Here is a 27,439-nt window from a genome sequence, read left to right as displayed (position 1 = left end):
AAGAAAAATGAGATTTCATAATTGCTCTGATTTGCATTTATACCTGGTGATGCGGCTTAGCTCTGTCTCGCCACCCAAATCTCATGATGAATTGTGATCCCGAGTGCTGGAGGTGGGGCCTGGTGGGAGGTAATTGGATCACGGGGCTGGTTTCTAATGGTTTAGCACCATCCCCAAGTGCTGTCTCGTGATAGAGTTCTCACTAGATCTGCTTGTTTCAAAGTGTGTAGCACCTCCCCACTCCTCTCCTGTCACCATGCAAAGAAGCTGCCTGCTTCCCTTCACCTGCTGCCATGATTTTAAGTTTCCTGAGGCCTCCCCAGCCATGCTTCCTATACAGCCTTCGGAACTGTGAATCCAACCTCTCTCCTTCATAAATTACCAAGTATCAGGTAGTTCTTTATAGCAATGTGAGAAAGGACTAATCCATCTGGCTTACTAGTGAAGTTGTATTGACCATCTTGATTTCTTCTTTTGTGAATTACCTGTTCTTTGACTTTGCCATTTTTCTCCTGGGTTGTCTGTCTTTCTTACCAATTTTTAAGAAAAGCTCTCATCCTAATTGTACATTGGCAAACATGCTGGAAATGTTTTTCCCAGTCTAGCGTATGTCTTTTGTCTTTAGAACACCTTTTAGTCATTAAAAGGTATGTAATAAGAAATGTTCCTCTTCTCCTGTATGGCTTCCAGGATTCCTTAAGGAAGGCTCTTCTAGATTATATCTATATGTTACTGATTTTTTTTCCAATGTTCTATTGTCTTTTTACTTTCAAATCTTAACTGAGCTGTAATTTTGGTATGTGATCTAAAGGAAGGATTGAACTTTGTTTCGTAAGAGACAATAGCTACTTACACCCAATTTTTTGGTTGTTCAGTTATCTTAAGTTCCCATATATATTTGGATCTATTTCTACGCTAGCTCTGATCTGCTGAGAGCTCCAGTTCTTGTGGTCGTTTTGAAGGTTCACGTTTTTTCCTTTCTAGCAAGATCAAAAGAAGTTTGTTCTCAGATGTCCTCTCAGAGCCACACATTCAGATCTCCCATCCTGGTCTCCAATTCAGCTCCAATCTGTCTGATGTGACCCCATGACTCACACAAAAACACAGCCCTGAGTGAGTACACAGGCTCTAGAGCTGGCTGTCCACATTCAAATCCATAACCACACTACCTCCAGCAAGGTGCTCATTGTGGAGGCTAAAGTAACTCCATTCTTGAGGCCAAACTGCCCTGCTGACTTCCGATTAATCCAGTTCCAGGAAGGCCTCCAAGATTTCCAGTTTATCTACTGTTCCTTGTGTTAAGAGCAGGTACTTATCAGAAATCCTCCCCTTAGGTCAAAAAAACTACTTCAATTGTCCCATACATCCCTTCAGAACCACCCCTTCCCTATGGTGTATGAGCCCCGGGTCTGGGGTGGGTGATGGCGGAGGGATCCATCTCATCTCGTGGCTTCTTGAGATGTGGCTTCTATTCATAAGTCCCTATTAAATGTTTCTTTCTGAGAAACTGGGTGTCAGCCTCCTTCTTCAGCCTCTCAACTTCCTTGGACTTCGGGGGCAGATTTGCACAGACCTGCCCACCGTAGAACACAGATCCATTTTGCGCTTCCGTTTCTTCATTTGTAACATGAGGGAAATGAAATCACCTACTTTAAAGGGTTGTTAAATGAATTAAATGAGATATTTTACTTTAAAACATTAGGCCTAGCACATGAATGTGCAACAAAATGTAGGTATTTTTATTGTATATGCAAATTAGATTTGATTCGGGATTATCCCTATGCTACTGTCAACATCACTCTCATTCACTCATACAAACTGCTCTCTCCAGTTGAAGAAAGGGAGCTGTTACTGAGAGTCCTGAAAGTATATATGATGACTCCCTCTGGAAGTTTCAAGCTCTGGGAAAGGGATCTGTCACATGTATCTGGGGGAAAAAATGAGACTGGAAACTGCTGGTTTATAATAGTAGCATCATCATCTTAACCTGTAAGTTACTTTTTAGTCATCTAGTTATCTTTGGTATCTCCCCTGTAAGCATCCTTTCCTATTCCAAGGGGCCAGCTTCCTAAAAACACCTTCCATCATATCACCTCCCCGTTACCATCACAAAAGAGCTGTAATGCATCCACTCCCTACAAAAAATAACAACTCTCCTCCTCCCTGGCTTTCAAGGCCCACAGAACTTGGTCAAACTCAAACTTTGTCCAGTGAAGCCAAGCTCACAAATTATCCTTCAAGTAAGTTGTCTCCATCTGGCATCAGTCTATGTGGTATTATACTATACCATACCATACTATCATAAACTCAAGACACACTTTCATTAGCCAAAAATATTGAAGTATTATAATAAAATCAAGAAGAAAGCTACTTTTCCTTCTTTCTGAACATCTGCGTAACACTGGCCAACAGGCTTACTTGTGGCCTTTCTCTGTGAGTTCTCAAAAGAGCACAATGAGTAAACTGGCCATCTCACCTGTAAGTTTCCTAAGTATATCACCAAGGATAATGTCAGACCCAAGAATTCACAACAATCTAGTGCTTTCTCAGATCTCAATCCCAGGCCTCAAATCCCTCTCACCAGGTTTTTCAGTCTGGATGGTCTCTTTGTAGAGAGAGAGGGAAATCAAACAGGAGCTGGGCCTCAACCAGCAGACCTTGCACTCCCTTATCTTCTTACTCTAAACACTGCTTTCTACAAAGCTCTTTTAACTGTGTTTAGCAATTTCCATGCAAAATGACAAGTGGGGATTTCTTTTGTTTCAAGACAGGTGAACAGAGTTGCCAGAGGCTGGTTCTCAGAAGAACCCGAGTTACAGGTGAGCAACTATCGCCAGAATGGAGTATCAAGTGGAGAGCACTGGAGCCTAGTGGAGGACCCCTGGGATGAAATGAGGGCAAAAAATAAAAAGCAGGAAACAAGAGACGGGCAGAGAGCAGCTAGGAGCCCTGAGGGACTTGGTATTCCCTTGGAAGGGGTGGCGGGAATGCTGCTGCTGCTCCTCACCTCTGTGGCCGACTGCTGGTACCTGAAATGTGGGAGAGCTTTTCTGCCCTCACAAACCCAAACACTGGTGCGGGCAGCAATTTGGGGGCTTCCTGAGGGCATTACATCAGACTAGCACTTGTGCCAGGTTGCCCACCCTCCAGTGGACCTGGGTGGCAGCGGCAGCAGCAGCGGGCATCATACTAAGGGCACAGCCCTTGGAGGACTGCCTGGGGAAGCTCAGCACTGATGTCTCCATATCACCAGAGGCCCCGCAGACCTTTCTTGGCACCTGCTGAGACTGCAGCAGCCACACAGGGCTGGCTGGACCCAGGGGAGCTGCAGGGTTCCCAGAGGTCTACCCTCGGGGAGTGCTGCTCCTAAGGGAAGAAAGAGTGCAGCATGCCAGGGGGGCACCCCTTGGGACAAAGGAGACCAGAGCATGCACTTTCCTGCGTCCAGGAGCATGGCTTGTGGGCTGACTGTGCCACCTGCAGTGGAGACAGGGGTGCATGGCTTGTGGGCTGAGAGACTGTGCCACCTGCAGCGGAGACAGGGATGCTGTACTTAGCCCTGCAAGGGAGGAGTATGCTTCCAGCCCAGGAGCCAGGTGGTCTCAGTGCTTGGGCACGGATGTGGGGAGTGGGACTTCTCCTCCCCCACCCTCCACCTACTGCTGTGGGCACAGTCGTGGGCTGCTCCCACAGGTTGGCACAGGCACACGGGACAGTGGCCATTCTGTGGCTGTTAGGGGCAGCTGTGTTTCCACTGACAGTGTGCCCACTGGGACTTGGAGGAAAGGTGGGGCCCCACCCTCTCTACAGGGACCCACAGCATTCCTGTGGCAAAGAGCAGAAGAGCTACAAATCTGTGTGCTTTGGGTTGAGGGAGGAGGCTCACTGCAGAAGACATGTTGGTGGTAAGCCATGGGACAGGTGTCTCTCGTGGCACTCACTACACTGCAGCCTGAGACAGACAGCGATATTCTCATGTTCTGAATGTTCCCAGCACCAGGACAGGGTATGACAGGGAGGCAGATTGTGCTCCCACCTGCCCAGGCCATGGAGCTGGGGCAGCCCCCACACCTCCACGCAGACACCTTGGCACCTTCTACAGAGCTACCCCTGCTACCCCTGTAAGGGCTGGTGCTTGAGCCACTGAAGTATCCAACAGAAGAACCGGCAGTTCAGTTCTGTCCAGCTTTGTCCCCCACTCAGGGGCTGAGCAGGGAGCTCAGGCCACTGTGCATTCCACAGACCACTCCACTGCCTGAAGCAACAGAGCTTCCCCCATTAAACAAAGGTCAAGCACAGAGACGCATAGACCCATCGGATTCCACTGCAGCTGGCTTTTACCCGTAAATACCACCTGCTGGCCCGCACAACCCAATATAAATTCTGCTGCCACAAGTGCAAAGCAACGGAGAACAAAATAACTTCCTGAGAACTCTGCCTTCCAGGCCCCATGGGAGACGGTGAGGACACTGCTCACACACCTAGCACATCACTACTATCACTAGCATTTGAGAAAGCTACCACAAAAAGGCCAGCTATAACCAAGAAACTCAGAGTCTTTGTCACTGAAAGTACCCAGAACTGAAGTCAAACTATATACAACATACATTATATTCACATTCTCAAGGGAAAAAAAAAATCCTGCCAAAGTAAATTCAAAAACAAAGAAGTGATAGTTTATCCAGATGAGAATGAAACAGAATAACAACCCTAGAAGCATTTAAAAAAAAAAAAAAAAGAGTGCTGCAACATCCCCAAAAACTCACTCTAACTTTCCAGCAGTGACCCAAAAGAAAATGAAATTCTTGAAATACCAGATAAGGAATTCAAAATATTGATTTTAAAGAAGCGCAATAAGATCCAAGAGAAAGTCAAAAAACCAACACAAAGACATCAGAAAAATATAGGATCTAAATTAAAATTTTACCAGAGATAGCTATTTTTTAGAAAATCAGACAGAAATTCCAGAAATAAAAAATTCATTGTAGGAATTACAAAATACAGTTGAAAGCTTGAACAGCAGACTAGACCAGCAGAAAAGAGAAGCTAACAGCTTAAAGACAGGTTTGAATTAACCCAGTCAGACAAAAGGTATAAAACTCACATATCTTATAAAATAATTATACAATTGACATTAAAAAGCAACTAGTTAACAACACTATGACAGGAACAAAACCTCACATATCAATATTAACTCAGAACATAAATGAATTAAATCCTTTACATAAAAGATATAGATTGGTGAACTACATTTTAAAAAAAGAAACGATCCAACCATATGTTGCTTACAGAAAACCACCTAACTGGTAAAAACAAAGACTCAAGGTAAATAGGTAGGAAAAGATATTCCATGCAAATAGAAACCAAACGTGAGCAGGAGAAGCAATACTTAGATAAAAGAGACTTTTAAGTCAATAATAGTTTAAAAAGAAAAAAAAAGACCATTAAATAATGATAACGGGATCAATTCAACAAGATATAACCATCACCAAAGCACTCAGATTCATAAAATAATTACCACTAGACCTAAGAGGAGATAGACAGCAATGTAATAATAATGAGAGACTTCAACACCTCACTAAAAGCACTAGAAAGATCATCGAGACAGAAAATCAACAATAAAACACTGAACTTAAATTGGACTCAGGATTAAATGGACCTAAAAGACATTTAAAGATCATTCTACCCAACAACCACAGGACATACATTCCTCTTAGCACATGGAACAGTCTCCAGGATAGACCATATGTTAGGCCACAAGTCTCAGTACATTTTTAAAAACTGAAATCATATCAACTATCTTCCCAGATCACAGTGGAATAAAACTAAAAATCAATTCCAAGAGGAGAACTCTCAAAACTACACAAATACATGAACATTAAACAACCTGCTCCTGAATAACCTCTGGGTCAATGACAAAGTTAGGATGAAATGTAAAAGTTTTTTGAAACCAATATAAATAGACACACAATGGACCAAAACCTCTGGGATACAGCAAAGCAGCAGTAAGAGGGAAGTTTATAGCACTAAATGCCTACATCAAAAAGAAAGATCACAAATTAATAACCCAATGTAACCCTCATGGCACTAGAAAAAAAAAGAACAAACCAAATTGAAACCTAACAGAAGAAGTAACAAAAATCAGAGCAGAACTAAATGAAATTGAGACCCCCCCCAGAAAAATGCAAAGGATCAACAAAACAAAGTTGCTTCTTTGAAAAGATAAACAAAATCAATGGACCACTACTCAAATTAACCAAAAAAAGAAGAGACACAATTCAAATAAGCACAACCAGAAATGAAAAAGTAGACATTAAAACTGATACTATGGAGAGACAAAAGATCATCAGAGGCTACTATAAACATCTCTACACTCAAAAACTAGAAAACCTAGAGGAAATGGATACATTCCTGGAAACACACAACCTCCCAATATTGAATCGGAAGAAACAGAAATCCTGAAAAGACCAGCAACAAGTAGTGAGATTGAATCAGTACTTTAAAAATCTCCCAAGAAAAAGCACAGGACCAGACAGATTGAGAGCCAAATTCTACCAAAGGTACAAAGAACTGGTACCAATCCCACTGAAACTGCACCCTGAAAAAAAAAAAAAAAAAAATCAAGTTGGAGGGAATCCTCCCTAACTTGTTCTATGAAGCCAGTAACACCCTAACACCAAAGCAAGGCAAGGACAGAACTAAAAAGGAAAACTACAGGCCAATATCCCTAATGAATACAGATGCAAAAATCATGGCCTAGAAGAATTAGTATTGTTAACATGACCATAATGCCCAAAGCGATCTGCAGATTCAATCCAATTCTTACCAAAGTACCAATGTCATTTTTCACAGAATTAGAAAAACAATCCTAAAATTCATATAGAACCATATGAGTAGCCAAAGCCTGAACAGCAAAAGCAATCCTAAACAAAAAGAACAAAGCTGGAGGCATCATGTTACCTGACTTCAAATTATACCTGAAGGCTACAGTAATCAAACAGCATGGTACTGATATAAAAACAGGCACACAGATCAATGAAACAGAATAGAGAACCCAGAGTTAAGGCCACATACTTACAACTAACTGATCTTTGACAAAGTTGACAAAAACATAACACTGGGGAAGGGACACCCTATTCAATAAATGGTGCTGGGAAAACTGGACAGCCATATGCAGAAGAATGAAACTAGACCCCTATCTCTCACCATATACAAAAGTTGGAAACTTAAATGTAAGATCTGAAACTATGAATATTCTAGAATAAAACCCAGGAAACACTCTCCTGGACATTGGTCTAGACAGAGATTTCATAACTAAAACCTCAAAAGCAAATGCAACAAAACAAAAATAGACAAGTAAGATTTAATTAAACTAAAAAGCTTCTGCACAGCAGAGTAAACAGAAAACCTACAGAATGGGTGAAAATATTTGCAAACTGTGCATCTGACAAAGGACTAACATCCAGAATCTACAAGGAACTCAAACAATTCAAAAAAGAAGAAAAGAACCCCTTTAAAAAGAGGGCAAAGGACATTAACTTTTCTCTAAAGACATTTCTCTAAACAGACATTTCTCTAAAGACATACAAAGGCCAACAAGCACCATGTAAAAATGTTCCACATCCCTAATCATCAGAGAAAGGCAAATTAAAACCACGAGACACCATCTTATACCCACTGGAATGGCAATTATTAAAAAGTCAAAAAGCAAAAGATGTTGGCAAGAATGCAGAAAAACAGGAACGCTTACATACTGTTGGTGGGAATGTAAATTAGGATATCCTCTATGGAAAACAGTATAGAGATCTATCAAGGAACTAAAAATAGAACTACCATTCCATCCAGCAATCCCACTAATGAATATATACTTGAAGGAAAAAAATCATCATATCAGAAAGATACCTGCACTCAAATGTTTATCACAGCACTATCCATAATTGCAAAGATATGGAATAAACCTAAGTGTCCATCAATGGATGACTGGATAACAAAAAATGTGGTGTGTGTGTGTGTGTGTGATTTCATTCTTTTTCATGGCCAAATTCCACATGTTGGCCATAAAAAAGAATGAAATCACATGTTTTGCGGCAACATGAATTGAACAATAGCCCATTATCCTAAGTAAAATAACTCAGAGAACATCAAATACCACATGTTCTCACTTATAAGTAGGAACTAAATAATACATACACATGGACATGGACAGTGGAATAACAGACACTGGAGACTCAGAAAGGTTGGGGGGTGAGGAATTAGAAATTACCTACTGGGTACAATGTACACTATTCAGGTGACAGGTATTAAAAACCCAGATTTACGACTATGCAATATATCCATGTAACAAACTGCACTTGAACTGCCAAATCTATAAAAATATAAAAATGTTTAAAACACAAAAGAAAATGACAGAGCTACCACAGTAAGCTTCTCTCCCAAATCCAAAAGCCTACCTAGCATCCTCTTCTAGTTATCAGACAGTCCCTAGTCATATACCATCTCCAGGTCATGAGCATCCATTGTGGTCAAACCTCATTATTCTAACTGCCTTAGTGAAAGGTCACCACGGACATCCATGTTGCCAAATCCAAGGGCAATGCGTTCTGCTTTTCTGTCTGCCCCGCATCCCTTCCTTCAGGCATCTGCCCTGACTCCACTCCATGTAACCTGGTGTTGATATATCAATCCAGCTTGGATTCATATTCTTCACAGAAGGATAGCGATCCTGACCCAAAAGGCATACATTTGGGGAAATGAAATGAACTCTAGGAAAGAAGGGGCTGCACCTTTTTCTCTGAGACTGCCAATCCTCAGGACTATTTATTTAACCTTTAATGTAAACCTAACTCCAGTGACCATCTTTGACGGCAGAAACACTGTCTGGGAACTACAGCCAAAACTGGAAGGTACAAAGGAGTGGGAGTTGGGGGAGCACTAAAAGGAAATGTGGGCTGGGGAAGAATGTAAAAACAGTGTTTAAGAAAAATGTGGGTGAGAAGGGAGAGCCATCTAGGAGACAGCTTTCAATATCAAATACACATCTACATAATTCTTCATAATGGCTGTGTGCATAGTATCCACCAGACAGAACCAGCCTAGTTTTAGCTCATACTAGAGATTCAAACCGTTATCATTTTTCACTACTAACAAATGTGTATTATGTATTATAAACACTTATAATTTCTAAGCATTCATAATTTTTGTATAGCTATATATGTATAGCTATACACAGTCATTTTTGCAAAACTGGGGAATCATATTGCCAATCCAGTAATTTCAGGTAGTTCTACTTACCCACTGAATGATAACTGCGTGTCTTCAAGTCGTGCATACAAACAGCACTTGATGGCCCGCACTGGACAATATCCACACTTCCACAGATGTTGATTTTATAAAGTACATTATTTTTGGTATCAACAGCTTCCCATGTATAACTGGAAAGGAAGAAAAACAACTTGTCACTGTCACTGATTTATCAAAAATTAAACTTCTCTCTAGTTTTATTCAAGCCACATTTGCTTAAAACTGCCACAAACTAGAAAATACACTTTCCTTAGCCAAAAACACTAAAAAGTCAAGTATGTTAAGTTGTAAGGAAGCCAGGGCAGAAACTACTAACACCATCTGTCTGTGGTTCAATCCATTCTGAAGCTACCTCAGGATTCAAAGATCATCAAAATAGAAATATCTGGCTGGGCATGGTGGCTCACGCCTGTAATCCCAGCACTCTCGGAGTCCGAGGCGGGTGGATCACGAGGTCAGGCGTTCAAGACCAGCATGACCAACATAATGAAACCCCATCTCTACTAAAAATATAAAAATTAGCTGGGCGTGGTGGCACATGCCTATAATCCCAGCTACCTAGGAGGCTGAGGCAGGAGAACTGCTTCAACCTGGGAGGCAGAGGTTGCAGTGAGCCCAGATTGTGCCACTGCACTCCAGCTTGGTCAACAGTGCGAGACTCTGTCTCAAAAACAAAAACAAAAACAAAATAGAAATATCTTACCATTAATTTAAGAATATCAACTCAGATCAGTGTATTAGTCTGTTCTCATGCTGCTAATAAAGATATACTCACAACTGGGTAATTTATAAAGGAAAGAGGTTTAATTGACTTATAGTTAAGCATGCCTGGGGAGGCCTCAAGAAACTTAACAATCATGACAGAAGGGGAAGCAAACACATCCTTTTTCAGCAAGGAGAAGTGCGGAGCAAAAGGGGAAAAAGCCCCTTATAAAACCATCACATCTCATGATCACAAGAACAGCATAATGGTAACTGCCCCCATGATTCACCAGGCTCCTCCCACGACACATGGGGATTATGGGAACTACAAGCTGAGATTTGGGTGGAGACACAGCCAAACCATATTAATCAGTAATTGCTCAAGACTCATGCTGAATATAAGATAGTAATAGCCTTTCCAATCACACCAAAATGATGAAAAGCCAAAGGATTTTTTAACTCTATTTTATTTAAAAACTAGCTATGGCACGAAAGGCAGCTCTTCTGCTTTTACCTCTTACAGCTACAGTTCAGATCTGAACTCGCAAGACAGAGCTGTGCAATGAGTCAACTATCAGATTTGAAATCACACAAAATTCACTACACCAAGCATTAACACTCATTGTTCAAACCTCCGGCAAAGCAGATAGTGAGTAATTGCTAATGCATCAATCAGTATACTTGGGACAAAATAGGTGGCTTCCCGGTTCTGTGAAAACAATTATTCTCAAATGTCTAGTCTTCCCTGGGGAGAATGTTTTGTCCATTTTGTAAAACGGGGATCATCTCCTCAGCAGGGGTAAAAACAGAAAAGGAAGAAAGTGACTTAAAATGTCCTTGCAAAATGCAAAAAATAAAAGCCAGGCCAGTGGCTCATGCCTGTAATTCCAGCACTTTGGGAGGCGAAGGCCAGAGGATCACTTGAAGCCAGAAGTTTCAGGCCAGCCTGGGCAACATACCAAGATCCCATCTCTACAAAAATAAAATTTTTTTTATTTTAAATGCAAAAACTGTTATTTAACTCAACAGTATTGCTAAAAAGAGAGGCAGTAAGTTAAATCAGAATTGCTTAGGCTAGGCCCATCCAGGAGTTGTGGAGGCCTTGGGGATAAGACCACCATATTTATCTACCTAACAGTGTTATTCCCCCTATGCAGTGTTATTCACCCTATGCAGTACTCCCTTGACGACAGAAGCACTCCCTCACAGAAGGAGCCATCCACTTCCCAGAGCTCCCTTCCACAGTGCACCAAGGCAATGACTCAGCACAAAACCAACCACCAGGCCCCCCACAACATGCCCCCCTCCCCTGACCCTGAACTAGTTTCAGCAATGGAGGAGCCATAGCAGCCCTGTTGGGGTCACTGGAAGACAAGGTGCCAAGAACTCCTAGGTCTGGGAACCCATCAAACCCCCCTGCCAAGAAACCAAACCACAGACGTAGGCCTTCAAAAGCAGGGAGACTTGGAAGGTCTGATGGCCACTGAGCAGCTACAAACCTGGAGCAGGCTGGGGTACTTAGGTGCCCAGCCTTAGGGTGATACCCTTGGGGTGTTACTCCTCAACTCAGCTTCTTCATCAGGAACATGTTGAGTTATCTCCTAGAGTCAGGATGACTCAAGGACATGAGAAAATAACACAAGTATTACCAGGCACAGAGAAAAATCATCAATAAAAGCTTGTTTCCTTTGCCCTTCGTTAACCTTTATTCACGTGTTTCACAGGTATTTCTTAAGTACTTACTGCAGGAGGCACAGGAGAGTACAGCAACGAACAAAAGAGGCCCTGCCCTCTTGGAGTGTATATTCCAGGTTGCAGGATACAAGATAAACAAGTAAACAAACACTTGGCTACTACTCAAGAAAAATGCTAATCTCTTATTCAGAAGCCATGACTAGTTTCTCCAGGATAAGAGACAAACTTCAAGAACCGGCAGTGGCATCATTAAACTATTTCACAATCCTAAGTATATGATATTGGTACATGAGGGTGTCATTTAAAATGAGTTAACTGGTAAGAATCAACGCTAAAGAGATCCACACGTACCTAAAATGCTATGTTTTTTGGTTTTTTTGTTGTTTTTTTTTTTTGAGACGGAGTCTCGCTCTGGCCCAGGCTGGAGTGCAGTGGCGTGATCTCGGCTCACTGCAAGCTCCGCCTCCCGGGTTCACGCCATTCTCCTGCCTCAGCCTCCCGTAGCTGGCACTACAGGCGCCCGCCACCACACCCAGCTAATGTTTTGTATTTTTAGTAGAGACAGGGTTTCACCGTGTTAGCCAGGATGGTCTTAATCTCCTGACCTTGTGATCCGCCCGCCTCAGCCTCCCAAAGTGCTGGGATTACAGGTGTGAGCCACCGCTCGCGGCCTGCTATGCTTTTCTTAAAAGATATCCACCATTCTTGCAAAGGGGATATTTCAATAAGGTAAAGAGTGTGTTTGCCTGGGGAGCAGAATCAAGATTTAAAAAAGAATAAAATGAGGGATATTGTCCTGATAATCTGGAAATCAGGGTTGCTAGAAAGAAAAGTGTTGCTCTATTCAATTATATTATTTTCTCTACTTGCATTTCATACTTGTTTTGTCAAGATTTATCAAATGTAAGTGGTTATGGGAGTAGGAAAGGAGGAGCCTATTAAAATACTTAACACTGACTTTTTTCAGGGGGGTGATTTAACCATTCAGCACAAGGCAGCCCTCCTCCAGGACTGGCAACCTCAATGCCATTCAAACCCATCAGCAGCACTTGAGGCGAAGGCACCAATATCTCAGAATTCTTAGTCACAGCTTTAAAATGAAGAATGGTCACAGCAGGTTTCTAAACTTCACTCCAAAGACACCTGCAAGTTGTCAGTACTTAAAACATTCTGATGTTTCAACGGACATTATGTCTCCTTTAAAACAAACTAATGGCAGGGTGCGGTGCCTCATGCCTGTAATCCCAGCACTTTGGAAGACTGAGGCAGGCAGATCACGAGGTCAGGAGATCAAAATCAGCCTGACCAATATGGTGAAACTCCGTCTCTACTAAAAATACAAAAATTAGGTGGCCGTGGTGGTGTGTGCCTGTAGTCCCAGCTACTCAGGAGGCTGAGGCAGGAGAATTGCTTGAACCTGGGAGGTGGAGGTTGCAGTGAGCTGAGATTGCACCACTGCACTCCAGCCTGGGCAACACAGTGAGACTCTGTCTCCAAAAAAAAAAAAGAAAAGAAAAAACTAACACGCCTAGCCCCTAGTATCAACAGGAGCTCAGAAACAGTCATGTGGTTTAAATAATCTCTCTGAAAATTTATGAAGAATATTCCAAAAACTATTATGTACTCTGGTATGCACTGTGGTTAAATATCACTAGAAATGCTTCCACTAAAGTAAATATTTGTTAAAGACTATTTCATAATAAACTTGAAAATCATATAAATAACTGACAACAAGTTTTAAGAAATCACATGTTTGAAACTAAAGGATTCTAAATTTCTTTCCAGATGAAAGGCCAAGCCCCTAGAATGGCCTAAGCTAAAATCATTCTTAAAATTAAATTGATATTGAAGTTTAAAAGCACCATGATCACATTATAGAACTAGAAAATGGTTTCAGAAGCAATAAAATTATTGCAGACTAAATAAAATGTAATGATATCTCTGAGGAATAATAAATTTTTTGTCTGAAAGTTTGTCTGTTAGAAAATTCTCTACCTGAAGTGAACATGTACAGCCAGATTAGGAAACTATTCCACAACAGAATGGTTCATTTAACAGCCAAGCAAATGAAACCATTCAGCTGAGATTCCCAGAAAAAGCCTACATTCTGGACTAAGTTATCTGAGCTTACACAAGTAAAGACTTAAGAAAAAAACCAACCGAAAAAAAAAAAAAAGAGATCAACATATTCAGCCAAAGAGAAAACTAAGCTGTAATACTAAGATGTTAAATGTTAGCAACCAACAAGCTTCTGGAAGAAAGCATCTGCAAGCTGTGTGGAAACGCCATCTTCACTCAAAACACACACACACGCACACGCACACACACACGAAGGTGTTGAATACATTTTCTGAAAGAAAGAACTTCAGGCCGTGCACAGTGGCTCATGCCTGTAATCCCAGCACTTTGGGAGGCCAAGGTGGGAGGATCACTTGAGGTCAGGAGTTCGAGACCAGCCTGGCCAACATGGTGAAACCCTGAATCTACTAAAAAAAAAAAAAAAAAAAAAAAAAAAAAAAAAAAAACGAAAATTAGCCAGGCGTGGTCGCGCACGCCTATAATCCCAACTACTCGGGAGGCCGAGGCACGAGAATAGCTTGAATCCAGGAGATGGAAGTTGCAGTGAGCCAAGATCGCACCACTGCACCCCAGACTGGGTGACAGAGTGAGACTCCGTCTCAAAAAAAAAAAAAAAAAAAAAAAGAACTTCTGCAGCAGGATAGGTAAGAAAGCCCAGTGAGCATTTTCTTGAAACTCTGTCAAGTCTTCTAAAAGTCACTGACTCTGTGCTGTATTCCATCTCGACTGAAGGAAACCAGCGAGACATAGGAGGAGGCGCGGGGAGAACTGCAAAGGCCCACAGAAGCGGCTTGTCCACTGGAAACAACCCAGGATCCCTGCCCATTGTCCCAGTCTTACAAAATTCAGTGACCATCCTCAAGGGAGGCAGCCTGATTTTAGTTAAAATCACTCTTCTGGATGCAAAACCACCTGTCCAAGAACCCTGGTTCTTCAAAACCATCACTCTGGGACAGAAAATGTTCTAGAAAATCAGCAAAAATAAGTAAAATCTTTACTATTCTATGTCATTTTTCAGAGCGTAAAACAGTTAGCCAATGGTCCCTCTCTCATTCTCAAAAAATCCAAATGCATTCCAAAGCCAGCCTGACAGCTGGAGATACACACATGTGCTGCAGCAGCTCCTCCAGACAGTGCTCCCCGGCTGAATCCACAGCTCCGGCACTAGCTGCCATGGCACTTCATACAGCTCAGTGGTGGCATTTTCTGAGGTGTCTGTTATCCCCAATGACACCGTCACTCTGGGACAGTAATGTCCTCCCTCCTGGAGCAATGACTGGCAGATGCAGGATCAGCATCTCTACTGATGGCTGGAGATGGAAACTGGCCAGTGGCTAAGAACACATGACAGCATGGCTCTCACCCACACAGCTAACATGTGAGCCAAATCTCCCCACAGAACGTGACACCATTATCCAACCCTCCCAAGTTCCTCAGCTTTGAAGCCACAGATCCCAAGGCTCAGAATGAGGAACTGGCCCAACATCACGGAATTACAAAGTGAAGAACTGACCTAGGCAGTGTGAGGCCCAAGGGTGAGTCCTTAACCAATCAGGTAAACGGCTTCATTTATTTTCCATTTAAAGAAATGGCTTTAACTTTTCAGAAAACATTTAGTTTCAGTTACAACATGAAAACTGGCAAAACATTCCACAAAACTTTGGTTTAAATCTTGTCACAATAGATGCCATTAAAAGGATAGACTCCGTATGGCATAAAGATCTCTGAGTTCCTATTATATTGCCAACCAGCTACACAATTTGATTCAATAAAATGCTAGTCATACAGAAAAAACAAAGTTTTCCCTTCACAGCACCTTGTAATCACAGATACAAGACCCCCAGTAGAGGCCTGAAACCAGGAATATGGTTTCAGATATGGTTTTTTCTTCACATACATACCCATGATTAAATTTAATTTATAAATTAGTTGTTGTAAAAGATTAACAACTAATAATAGCACAATTATAACTGCAATAAAAGGTATGTGAATGTGGCATCTCTCTCTCTCAAAATATCTTAATATTTTCAGACTGCAGGTGACCATGGGTAACTGAAACCTTAGGAAGTGTAACTGCTGATGGGGGGACTGGTTTATAGTCACTCACTTAATGATGGGGATACATTGTCAGAAATGTGTCATGAGGCAATTCTGTCACTGCACAAACATCATCGAGTGTATCTGCACACACATAGATGGTGTCGCCTACTACCAACCTAGGCTATATGGTACGTCCTATTGTTCCCAGGTTACAAACCCTCACAGCATGATGCTGCACTGAATACCGCAGGCAACTGTAACACGACACATATCTAAACATAGAAAAGGTGCAGCAAAAATATGGTATGAAGGATTAAAATGGCACACTTGCCTAGGGCACTTATAATGAATGGAGCCTGCAGGACTGGAAGTGGCTCTGGGTGAGTCAGTGAGTGGGTGGACCTAAAGGCCTAGGACCCGACTGGACGCTGTTATAAGACTGGTAGCGCAGCGGGTTCGTTTACAGCAGTATTACCACAAACATGTGACTAATGCATTGTGCTACGCGTTACAATGGCTAAGCATCACTAGGGGATGGGAATTGTTCAGCTTCATCATAATCTTCTAGGACCAAGGTCATTTATGCAGAGTGTAGTTTATGCAGTCCGTCATTGGCCAAAATGCTTCTCCTCTCATTTTTAATGTCATGGATACTACTTCGATAGTAAAGGCAGAATTCTCAGAGTGGTTGAACCCATCTGAGGACAGCCTCTATGAAAAGCTGTGAACTGTCTGAAGATTGAGACCACATCACATCACGCTGATCAACAGATCATATGCTTTTCCTTGCTCAACTTCTTCCCCAAGCTTAAACTTCTGCTACTCTATACTCCCAGTCCAGTTCTGCTTTCTCTTCTGCACAATGTGAACTGCCAAACACCAGAGCATTGCCTTCCACAACCTCTCTTCCCATACCCAACTGGTTTCCATGGAAATAACACCAAGTCCCTCAGCCAGCTCCTTCCCACTGGCTGCACTGTCCTTGCTATTTCTATACATGCAGCTTGTGAACTCTACCAACAAGGACCACATCTATACTGTCTTCCTCAACTCAGATGCACACTCTCCTTTAATCAGACCACTCAGCTCAGCAGAGAGTCCCACAGTGAGTGTTATCCACAACTCAGCAACATTCTACAATCAAACCATCAGGCCCAGCAGGAAACGGGGAGCAGCAGAAGTCACATACAAGGCGAATGACTTTAGAAGATCTCTGCTTTTAAAGCAAAGTCTGTGGCAGAAACATACCCTATTTTTTTAATTTAACAAGGGCAATTAATTTAACCATACAAACCAAGCACACAGTCAGAATATTTCCCATAAAGAAAGCTCAGATACTGTTTTGCTCCTGACTGTAACCTCACTGCTTCTGCTGAAACTATCCTGGAGAACTGCAGTCAGTCCACGCCTGTTCAGAAGCACAGAGGTTCCATTTTAACCTCATTTGCTTGAAATTTCATAATATCCTGAAAGGTGTTGGCAGATTACCAATTAGAAGGAAGCACACAAGTAACAGACTGTCGGCCAACCCAGAGACAGGAAGGTGTTTCTACTTTCCTGCTACCGTTCCAGCAAGGGCCACATTCAAAACCCACCCTGATCAAGACGAAACCAATCGAGGGGCAGCAATGAAGAAGTGAATCTAACCCCAGGCCGAAACAGCTGCCTGGAGTTCAAAAAGCTTAAAACAGAGATGCAGAGCCATCTCCACTGAGTGAGTTCTAAACATCTGTCCAAAAATGAAAAATAAAAAATTCAAGATACAATGTCATAGGGATACAGATAGAGAATATCTTTAAACTGACATTGGTATCTTAACATGACACCTCTCAGAGTTTTCATATATGCCATCGCTGAATACTTGCAAAACCACAATAACTTGCAAGACGTAATTTGGAGTTCTTTCCTTTTAAAAATAGCTAGCATCTTAAGTATGTAAAATTCTATGATCAAAATATATGGTATGCTCAATCTCTTAAAGAAAATAAAACTTGGAAAACTGGGTTCCTTCCCTTCGACACAAAACATCTCCATGAAGTATCACTCTGTCCCTTCCTCATTTATTGTCATATATCCAAACTCTTTTAAAATATATCTTAGCTTCCTCAGTCCCTGTAAATCTTGGGGTTATACTAATGGTCATGTAACTATTAAACATTTTATTACTGGCCAGCAATTAATAATCAGCACATAAAGCAAGATAAAGGCAGGATGGGATCAGTAATACTAAAAGTAGGCATGTGTGAATCCGTAATTTGGTTTCCTTAAAAGACAGAAACCTAGTTGGTGACACGTAAGTGAAATTCACATAACAAGATACCTGTTCACTAGCTAGAGAAATGTTTCTCTGAGTCTATAGCAAGCAACAAATCTAACACGTTGGAGACAAAGAGAATGTTAAGTGTTTCCAACCTGAACATTCAAAAAAGATTTTCCTACTTTCGACACGCACCCAAGTCCTCTAACAGAATATTCAAGAAACCACCTGGCTCCCTACTGCCCCTCAACAGTATCAGACAGTGTTTCAGCTCATACATATCCAGCACAGACGCCTTCAGAAATCCAGACCAGTCTCCTAAACTAAGGAGGAAGGGAAAAAACAGCAAGGAAGAGGAGCAAGGAGGCGGGGTTCCCACACTGGACCTTGGCAGCAGAACGTCAAGAGCCTAAGGTAACCACTGCCGTCAACGACTTGCTGTTGCCTACACTAAAAGAGAAACAATCTGATTTGCATGAAGACCCCTATCCCGAGCTGAAGGCTGGGGAAGCACATGAGTTTGACACAGCATGGCCAGAGCTTATACAGGAAGTACTTCACTTCCTATTCTAACAAACCCACAAAGCTGTGGATAAAGATACAGGGCCGACAAATACAAATAAATAGAAGCAGGGAAATGCCCAGCGTCAGCCTTTGGTTTTCCGAGAGGTATGCAGGGTCTGGAAGGAAGCCCGGTGTATGGAGAGGGATCCGGCTGGAAGCTCTAAGTCAAACATGACATCTAAGTTGACATCAGAGCCCAGGGAACCAGGGCAGGCAATGGGGACTGCGTAACAGAGGTCACCTGGAATAGAGAGGGGGCCACACTACCCTAAGAAAGCTGCCATGAAGGGCCTGGGCCAGATTCCTGCCCCAGCGCTGACCAACAGGCTGTGTGAGACACAGTCTCTCCCACCTCAACTTCCTCGACAAAACTCGGCTAGCCTACAAGGTCATCGTGAGGAGAAAACCACCACCAGGAACATAGAGCTACCGAAACAGACTATGATCTAAAGCTTTCATTTGAATCCAGAGAGAGATTTGGACTGCTTAAAAACTAAATTTACAAAAAAAGGTGAGTTGGCTGGGGATGGGGAGTGCCCTCTGAAAGGAGTGTCACATGACACTGGCAAGGAACTGGAGGGAAAGCCAGGCAGGCCCCTGTCTGGAGGAATCTCCTAGGAGCTGATGAAGACAGGGACACACGCACTCAGACAAACACACACTCACACACACACTTGCACTCACACACTCATGTACTCACACACACACAAGCATACACACTCAACTGCCTCCTGGGACTTCTCAGGACAAGCATGCCACTCTGGGCCTGCCCGCCCTGCACCATCCACAGCAGGGACAGGTGAGTCCAGAGCTTCCAGCAGAAGAGCAGCGGGGGAAACAGAACACGTGTAAACACACCAGGGCGTGGCGTTCCCAGGAGGTGGGCAAGTGCCCTCCACAACAGAAAGCTACCGCAAAAACGGCCGGTCCTCTCTCTGCTAGCCTTGGCTCAGATCAACTCACCAGTACAAGATGCAGGCCAGTATCTCAACCCTAAACCCTGCTCCGTGATGATTTTCTTCCAATCAGAGCAATTACCTGGGCGGTCTCACACTTTGCTCCTCATATATAAAGAAGAGTTATAGATGGGCTAAACTCCCTGCTTCACCATGCGGATGTCTGAGGTCAACCGCCTTTAAGGACAACCCAGCCCCCAGCACAAAATTCAGACCTTAATGTTCAGCCCCCTACTCTCCCTGTCACCAAGGTCCCAGAAAACCCTCCCAGACCCAGGGCCCTTCCTGGAGTGTGCAAACTACAAGGGAAGGTGGGCCTTTCTAGAAAACCTGCAGGCTGTCAGCTCAGCTGACTGGCCCACGATGCTAATGAGGCCACCACCAGGTGGTGGTTCCTCACAAAAGGCCAATCAGGTGGACACAGGAGAAAAGCCCCTGCTTTGAAGATGCTGGAGCCAAAGGTCAGACAGCAGAGGCTCCGCAAAGCCCAACACCCAGCTGGGGCTGCCCCTCTCCACCTTCTTACAGACTCAGAATGGACAGCCTAGGGAGGTCCCAGTGAGGTCCGTGACCTTGCCTCGGGTCACAAATTCACAAAGTGGCCAAGCCCACGTTAGAAAGAGGCCTGTCCTGCTCCAGAGCTCATGCTATCTCCATGGCAGCCTAAAGGCAACCTGAAGAGGAAAAGCAGCTACCGTGCTCAACTGCAACCCTTACCTAGGGATCTCATTGTTCCCTAAAGCAATCCAAGCAATCGAATCTTCCATGTGCCTTTTTTTTTTTGAGACAGAGTCTCGCTCTGTCATCCAGGATGGAGTACAGTGGCGCACTCCTCCCAAGTTCACGCCTCCCAGGTTCACGCCATTCTCCTGCCTCAGCCTCCCGAGTAGCTGGGACTACAGGCGTCCGCCACCACGCCCATCTAAGTTGTTTTGTATTTTTAGTAGAGACGGGGTTTCACCATGGTCTCGATCTCCTGACCTCGTGATCCGCCCGCCTCGGCCTCCCAAAGTGCTGGGATTACAGGCGTGAGCCACCACACCCAGCCCATGTGCCTTTCAATCCACCAATCTACTGAAATCCTCACGGGCTCTGGCTTTTACCCAGAGGGAGCCCAAAGTCCCACAGCCTCTGTGACCTGGCCACAGCTAGTCCTCCATGCTCTCTGGCCCCTCCCTCTCTTCTCCCAGTGGCTCTGCCCACCCAGCCACACTGGGCCCTTGGCTGCCTCTCAACCAAGTCAGACATGCTTCCCGCTGGGTCTGACATGCAGGCCCCCAACCCGGGTGCCTGGTTTACTCCCTCACTTCCAGCCTCTTACAGAAAGGCCTGGGGACAGCAGACTCTCCTATAAAACAGCCTCGTCCTTGGGGCCCAACCCCCGACTCTGTCACCAGCTCTCCTCTCCCTCTGCATGTCCCGCAAAGTCAAGGCCATGAGCTCACGCTGCCTGTCACTCTAAAGGGGTGACTCTAAAAAGACAGAAAAGAAAAGAGATTAAGTGCTGGCATAACTGACGCTTCAAGAGCAGAGACCAGGTGTAGGGAGGGTGCCTCAGGGGAACAATGAGGGTGACTCACTGGAGTCTCAGGCTTGCCACTTCTAGGAAACCCACTTCTTTAGCGCTTCTATTCTGGTGGCTTGGCACTCTATTTGCAGGCCAGGGTGGGGCGCAGGGAGTGTTGGGGGAGTTTTTTAAAGTACTGAACAGCTGTTTTACAATGTATAACTGATTCTTGAGTACAGATAACCATGCAGATGGCAAGGAGTTAATTTTGCACACACTCAAAATCCAATGGTGGGTCCACTCTGAAGGAGCTCTCTCCTCCTCCCAGCACACAGCAGGCATGAAGAAGGTGGCAGCCCTGACAGCAAGACCCTCCTGACCTTCCCTCTAGGCCACAGGCAACTCAACTGCGAAGGCCAGTTTTTGCTGTCACACATTCCTGAAAACAGAGCTCGGGCCAGTACTTCCACCACCTCCCTCACTTCCTACACCTCTCCCTGTGAAGGATGACACTCCTAGGATCTGCTTCCTCTTCCTGGACAACTTGCCCTCCAGATGTACTGAATAATGGTTCCCTCAGGGGATCGAAAAGCACACAAAAGGAAAAAGAAAACTCCCACCAAAGGCCTGCAGCTGGCTGAAGGGCCAGGTTCACAGAGCGCCTGGGATTTTCCCCACCCGGAAGGATTCACAGGAAGTGCGCCTCTGCCCTGGCTAACACGGAGACAAAAATAGGCTTATGACGCATTGCTTTGGGCACCTCGAAAACCTAAGCCACCGTACCTTTTTTTTTTTTAAGTTGCACAGCAAGGTGGAATTTATGAAGCACTTTCACGTCAAAGCCACTGGCCTGGACACTTCTGTTCCCACCTACAACAGCATCCATTCCTCCACCCTCCAGGGAGGCCTGGGGGAGGCCTAAGTGAGCACAGGAGCCCCCGACCATGTGCAGAAGTTAGCTGAGACTTCCTGATCCTACCACAGGGAAACAGGGAGGACGGCTCTTCTTGCCCTGGAACCATGACAGCCCCCTTTCTCCCAGCCTAGCCTGAGACCAAGCCACCACACGCAGGAGGGTGACCTCCGGCCCCCACCCAAACTCCACACCTCGAATTATCAAGCTCCTCTATGTTCGGGGGAATCTGAGTCAGGAAGGATTCCTCAAGGCTGCAAACCTCAGAAATGCAGAATTTGGGATGCAAAACGGACCCGGAAATCATAGAGTCCAGTGGCTTTGAAACTTTTTTAAACAGTGGAAACGTTTCTTTCTCATGAGGAAGCTTACATGGAGTGCCAATCATGAAACAGATGAAGAAGAAATGCTCTCTGGTTGAGGCAGAAACCCCAAGACACTAATGGAGAGCTCTGGGAGGCCGAGAAACAGGCTATAAAAATAAATCCCTGATGCAAGGCAGCATCTGTAACTTACAGATAAAGCAACTGCTACCACTACAGCACCGACGAACACCGAGGACGTGCCAGGCATTCGAATGTCTCCCAATTCCCACGCCTAGCCCAGGACACGGCCAGCATCCCACGCCTAGCCCAGGACACGGCCAGCATCCCACGCCTAGCCTACGACACGGCCAGCATCCCACGCCTAGCCCAGGACACGGCCAGCATCCCACGCCTAGCCCAGGACACGGTCGGCATCCCACGCCTAGCCCAGGACACGGTCGGCATCCCACGCCTAGCCCAGGACACGGCGGCATCCCACGCCTAGCCCAGGACACGGCCAGCATCCTGACTGGACACACACGGAAAGGAAGACCTCAGAGGTTCTGTGACTTGCCCAAAGCCTGTGAGGGGAGGAGTCTGGATTCAAACCCAAGAAAGTGACTTCCAAAACTAACTCCCTAATGAGAGGTTTTCAAGTAGGAAACAGAGAAAGAAAACTAAGTCCCACCTCTCTTGAGGAGGAAAATGAGGTCCAGAGAAAAGAAGTGACTGGACACAGCCAACTCAACAATCCGGATCCCTCGTCTCAGGCCACACACTGCCAACAGCAATCAACAGGGGTTTAGCAGCTGTGTCTTGGCAGGAACAGCGCTTGGGGGTGACACTGGGAGGGTGGAAAGGACCTAAAGCGCCAAGAACAGCCACAGAGGCACATCCTCCCCATCCCCCAGTCTCCCCGAAAACAATTTACAGCCAAATTCCAACAACTGCTCCCAGCCCTACCCCACGCAGCTGCACAAGGAGGCAGCCAAGGCCGGGTGGAGACCCACTGCAGAGTGCACAGTCAGCAGTCATCTGTAACTGCAAGGGCACCAGCACCAGGCAATCATGGTGACAAACTCAAACCAAAGAAACTGGGCCCAAGGAAAAATAATTAATAGAGCAATCAGAGCAGAACTTTAAGAGAGATCTTCAGAGGGGTGACAGAAGCTACAGCGTCCACGCAGAAAGAAGAGGCAGCTGTGACTACCCATCAGCTGAGATCCTGCAACAAAAGACAACAGGGAAGCAGAAGAGCATCTGAACCACTGGAGAACTGGTAAGCTGGGCGACAGCAGCAAACGACATCCGGCTACATGCCTGTCCACAGCGGCAGCCAGATACAAATAATAAAAGCAACAGACAAACCGAAGAAGAGTTAGGGCAAAGAAAAGCTGAACAGCACTATGAGTAACTTTGACCCAAACAGAGAACTTTTTTTCCAAACACATAATACCCTCCCAACTTGACTGGGTGTTAGGCCACAAGGGAAAGATCAGTAAGTTCCACCACATTTACCGGCACAATGGAAAAAATAAATTAAAAACCCCCGAAGTCCACTGACCTGACAAAAATAAAAATCTAAAAATTTAGTAGGTCCAGGAAGTTGAAACAGATAGAACTTTTGAATCCAAAAAGGAAATATACAAAATTGAAATATGGAGGAAAAAAAAGTATCAGAATCTATGAGTGGTATGGTACTCCAAAGAAAGAAACATGAAGCTTTAAATATATTTCTTAATTATGCAAAATGATTTAAAATAAAAGAGCTAAGCATTCAATTCAAACGAGAAACAGAAAAATGAGGTAGAAGTTACTGAGGAGATAAACTGATAAAATTGCAAATAAATGGTGAAAAGATGATGAAAAAACAAAACACTAATTCTTTTGGAAAGACTTTAAAAAGGTAAATAAGTCTTTAGTAAATATAATTAAGAAAAAAGTATACAAGTAAACATCAGGAATTTTAAAAATTTACCTAGAGCTATAGAGTATCAAAAATGAGAGTAGCATGCTACTTATTAAATATGAATACACAATTAAAATGACAATTTTCTAGGAAAATAGAGATTACCAAAATTGGCCCAAGAAAAAGTAGAAAATCTGAATAGAAAAATAAACTAGATAAAACTGAAACCACAATCAAAAGTCCTCACCAATGATATTCCACCTAAGAGCACCAGGCCCAGATAGTTTTACTGGTGAATTCTACCAAACTTTAAGAAACAGAAAATGTCCATCTTATATACAAACTGTTTCACCACATACAAAAATACTAAAAGCTAACTAGCTCCTTCCACAAAGCAAACATTCTTGATAACAAAATCCGTCAAGAACAGCAGAGCAAAAAAACTGTAGCCCAATCTCACTTAAAAACAGAGCTGTAAGCATATTTCATAAAGTATTAGTAAACAGAACTAGATATATTCATGGAAATAAATAAACTTTCACCCTTTTTGTGGTGTTATTTATATATGTGTGTGCGTGCGTATATATGTAGAGAGAGAGAGAGAGAGAGAGAGAGAGAGACAGAGAGCGAGAGAATGTTTTTTTTTTTCCATCTGGTTCCTGGCTCCTAACTCCAACAGTCCTAGTGCTGGTCTTTTGTTATAATGTTGGGTGTGTCAGGCCTCAGGAAACAATCTCTTCACCTGCCCCTCCTTCCACCTGCCCCAAGGTAGGACTCTCATCTTCCCTGCTTTGAGACTGTGGGTCTTAAGATCCTCCCCAGTGAGGGTCCCACCCTATGCCCTGGGAGAAGAAATGCTGACCTCCTGAAGCTTCCATAAAAACTGGGTTGGGGGAGCTTCCAAATAGTTGAGTGCATGACAGTTCCTGGAGGGTAGTGAGGCAGGGAGGTCACAGAGGCTCGCACCCCTTCCCTCATACCTCACCCTACACATCTCTTCATCCATATCCCTTGTAATATCCTCATAAACTGCTAATCATCAGTGTTTTCCTGAGTTCTGTAAGTTACTCTAGCAAATTAATCAGACCCAAAGAGGCACTGTGGGAACCCCAAATTGAAGCCGGTTGGTCAGAAGTTCCAGAGGCCCGGACTTGTGACTGGTGTGGGGTGGGGAGTGGTCTTGGGAACTGAGCCCCAAACCTGTGGCATCTAACATTATCTCCAGGTAGACAGGGTCGGGAATTGAATAGGCCAGGGGTCACTGCTTGGTGCCTGGGGAAAAACCACCACACATTTGATCACAGAAGTCTTCTGTGTTGATGGCTGTTGTCACGGAATGAGAGCAAAGGAAAAACATGGTTTCAGTTTTCTTGAAACATCATATATAAAAATTAAACCACAAAAATTGATCCTAGAGTTAAGGAATCAAAGTTAAAACCAAAAAACTTCTAGAGGCAAACACAGGAGAAAATCTTTGGGACCTTGGGGTAGGCCAGTTGTTCTCAATTGGATGTGATTTTGCCCCCTCTCCTCCAGGGCCTTTGATATGTCTGGAGACATTTTTATTTGTTACCACTGGGGGAGGGGGAGTGGTAGAATACAGTCTTGACATCTAGTGAGTAGAGGCCAGGAATGCTGGCCGACATCCTACAATGCCCAGGATAGCCCTCCAAACAAAAAATTACCCAGGTCAAATGTCACTAGTTTTAAGGTTGATTTCTTAAGCTACCAAAAGCACAAACCATAAAAATTTATAGTCCATCAAATTTTTTTTAAATCTGTTCTTCAAAGGATATCACTGAGAAAATTTAAAGGCAAGGCAAAGACTGAAAGAAAATACTCATACCTTACACATATCTAAGAAAGAACTTGTACCCAGAAGACACGAGGAGCTCCTAAAGCTCAATAAGGAGAAGAACCCAAAAACAATTTTTAAGGGGTAAAAGGAGCAAAATATGATTTTTAAAGGATACTACAAAAAATACCCGAACAGTCAGTAAGTACATGATGATGGTGAACATCATCCAGGATTCCAATAAATACAAGAAAAGATGTTCCTTTCTTGATCAACATCATGAGTCAGCAGAGATGAAAACTGAAACCACACTGAGATACCATTACAACTCCACTTGAATGGCTAAACCTAAGACTGGCAGGTGTTGACAAGGATATAGAACTGGAACTCTCATACATCGCTGGTGGAAATGCAAAATGGTAATTCAGCATTACAGTTTGGCGGTTCCCATAAAGTCAAACAGCTACTACGTCCACCTCCTCATACACCATTCATGACCAGTAAGGGCATTAGCAAGAGCTCTCTGTGGCTAGGACAATCAAAAGAAGAAAAGGAAGAAGAAGAACACCTGCAAAGTGATGAGCTACTCTCTGCCACTAGGCTCAGTTCTAGAGCTGCTCAATTCTTTCCCCAATACAATAGTTTATATACCAAGATCAAAATACAGAAGGGAACATCTCAATTATTTCTCTCAGCCCCATCTTTTAAAAATCCCTCTCTCAATGAAATGCTGATAAAAGATGTGAGGCCTAACTCAGGCATTCATTTCCTGGGCATCTGTCAGGATGCTGTTCTGAGAATTAATCCATGAGATCTAATGTAAACATAATTAACAACCTTAGGCTTCCACATACATTTACTGTGGAAAGAAATGCACACACACAAATGGATGTGATCCAGGTTTAACATGTGGCCCAAATTAGGCATATAAGCACTGTTCCTTTGGAAAAATTACAGGGGAAAAAAAAATCTCCTTAGAGACAGTAACTAAACCAACCTCAACTCCCAGCTGGCTTCATTATTCTCTTGTCCTCAATATAATAAAAACTTTCTAGCATTTATACCTAAACAATCTGGAGAAAACTTGTCCTGTATAAATTTTGAAGTTCTTAACTACCTTAAATCTAACCATCCCAATGCATTATTTTATCAGTAGTGCACACTGTTAAGACCTCACTCATTAAGCATCTTGTTGACACCTAACTAAAGTGTGGAAACTTGCATATTACATATATAATATGACATTTTACAAAGTTTAAAGCATATGGTAATAAGTAAAGCTACTGACAAGCTGAGATCACTTTAGATACTGTTGCTGGTTTTGCATGGCCTGGCCTCTGCTCCTCTCCTCCTGAATGCCCCCTCTTCTTGCTCTACTGTTCCTGCCCTTCACTCACCGTCAGACACTCTTTCCTGC

General features: G+C 43.6%; 1 protein-coding gene across 1 annotated transcript in view; it reads right to left on the bottom strand.

Moving 5' to 3' along the window:
* Nucleotides 1–27,439, bottom strand: part of IGF2R (insulin like growth factor 2 receptor) — a 136,052-nt gene that overhangs the window by 104,613 nt on the left and 4,000 nt on the right. The window contains exon 2 of the mRNA XM_030809929.1: nt 9,292–9,431. Within this exon, the coding sequence (XP_030665789.1) occupies nt 9,292–9,431 (140 nt within the window). The remainder of the gene's footprint in view (nt 1–9,291; nt 9,432–27,439) is intronic.

This window comes from Nomascus leucogenys, chromosome 3 (genome assembly GCF_006542625.1).
Source record: "Nomascus leucogenys isolate Asia chromosome 3, Asia_NLE_v1, whole genome shotgun sequence".
NCBI lineage: Eukaryota > Metazoa > Chordata > Mammalia > Primates > Hylobatidae > Nomascus > Nomascus leucogenys.
The sequence above is the reverse complement of the archived record's forward strand: the minus strand, read 5'-3'. Positions and strand labels throughout refer to the sequence as shown.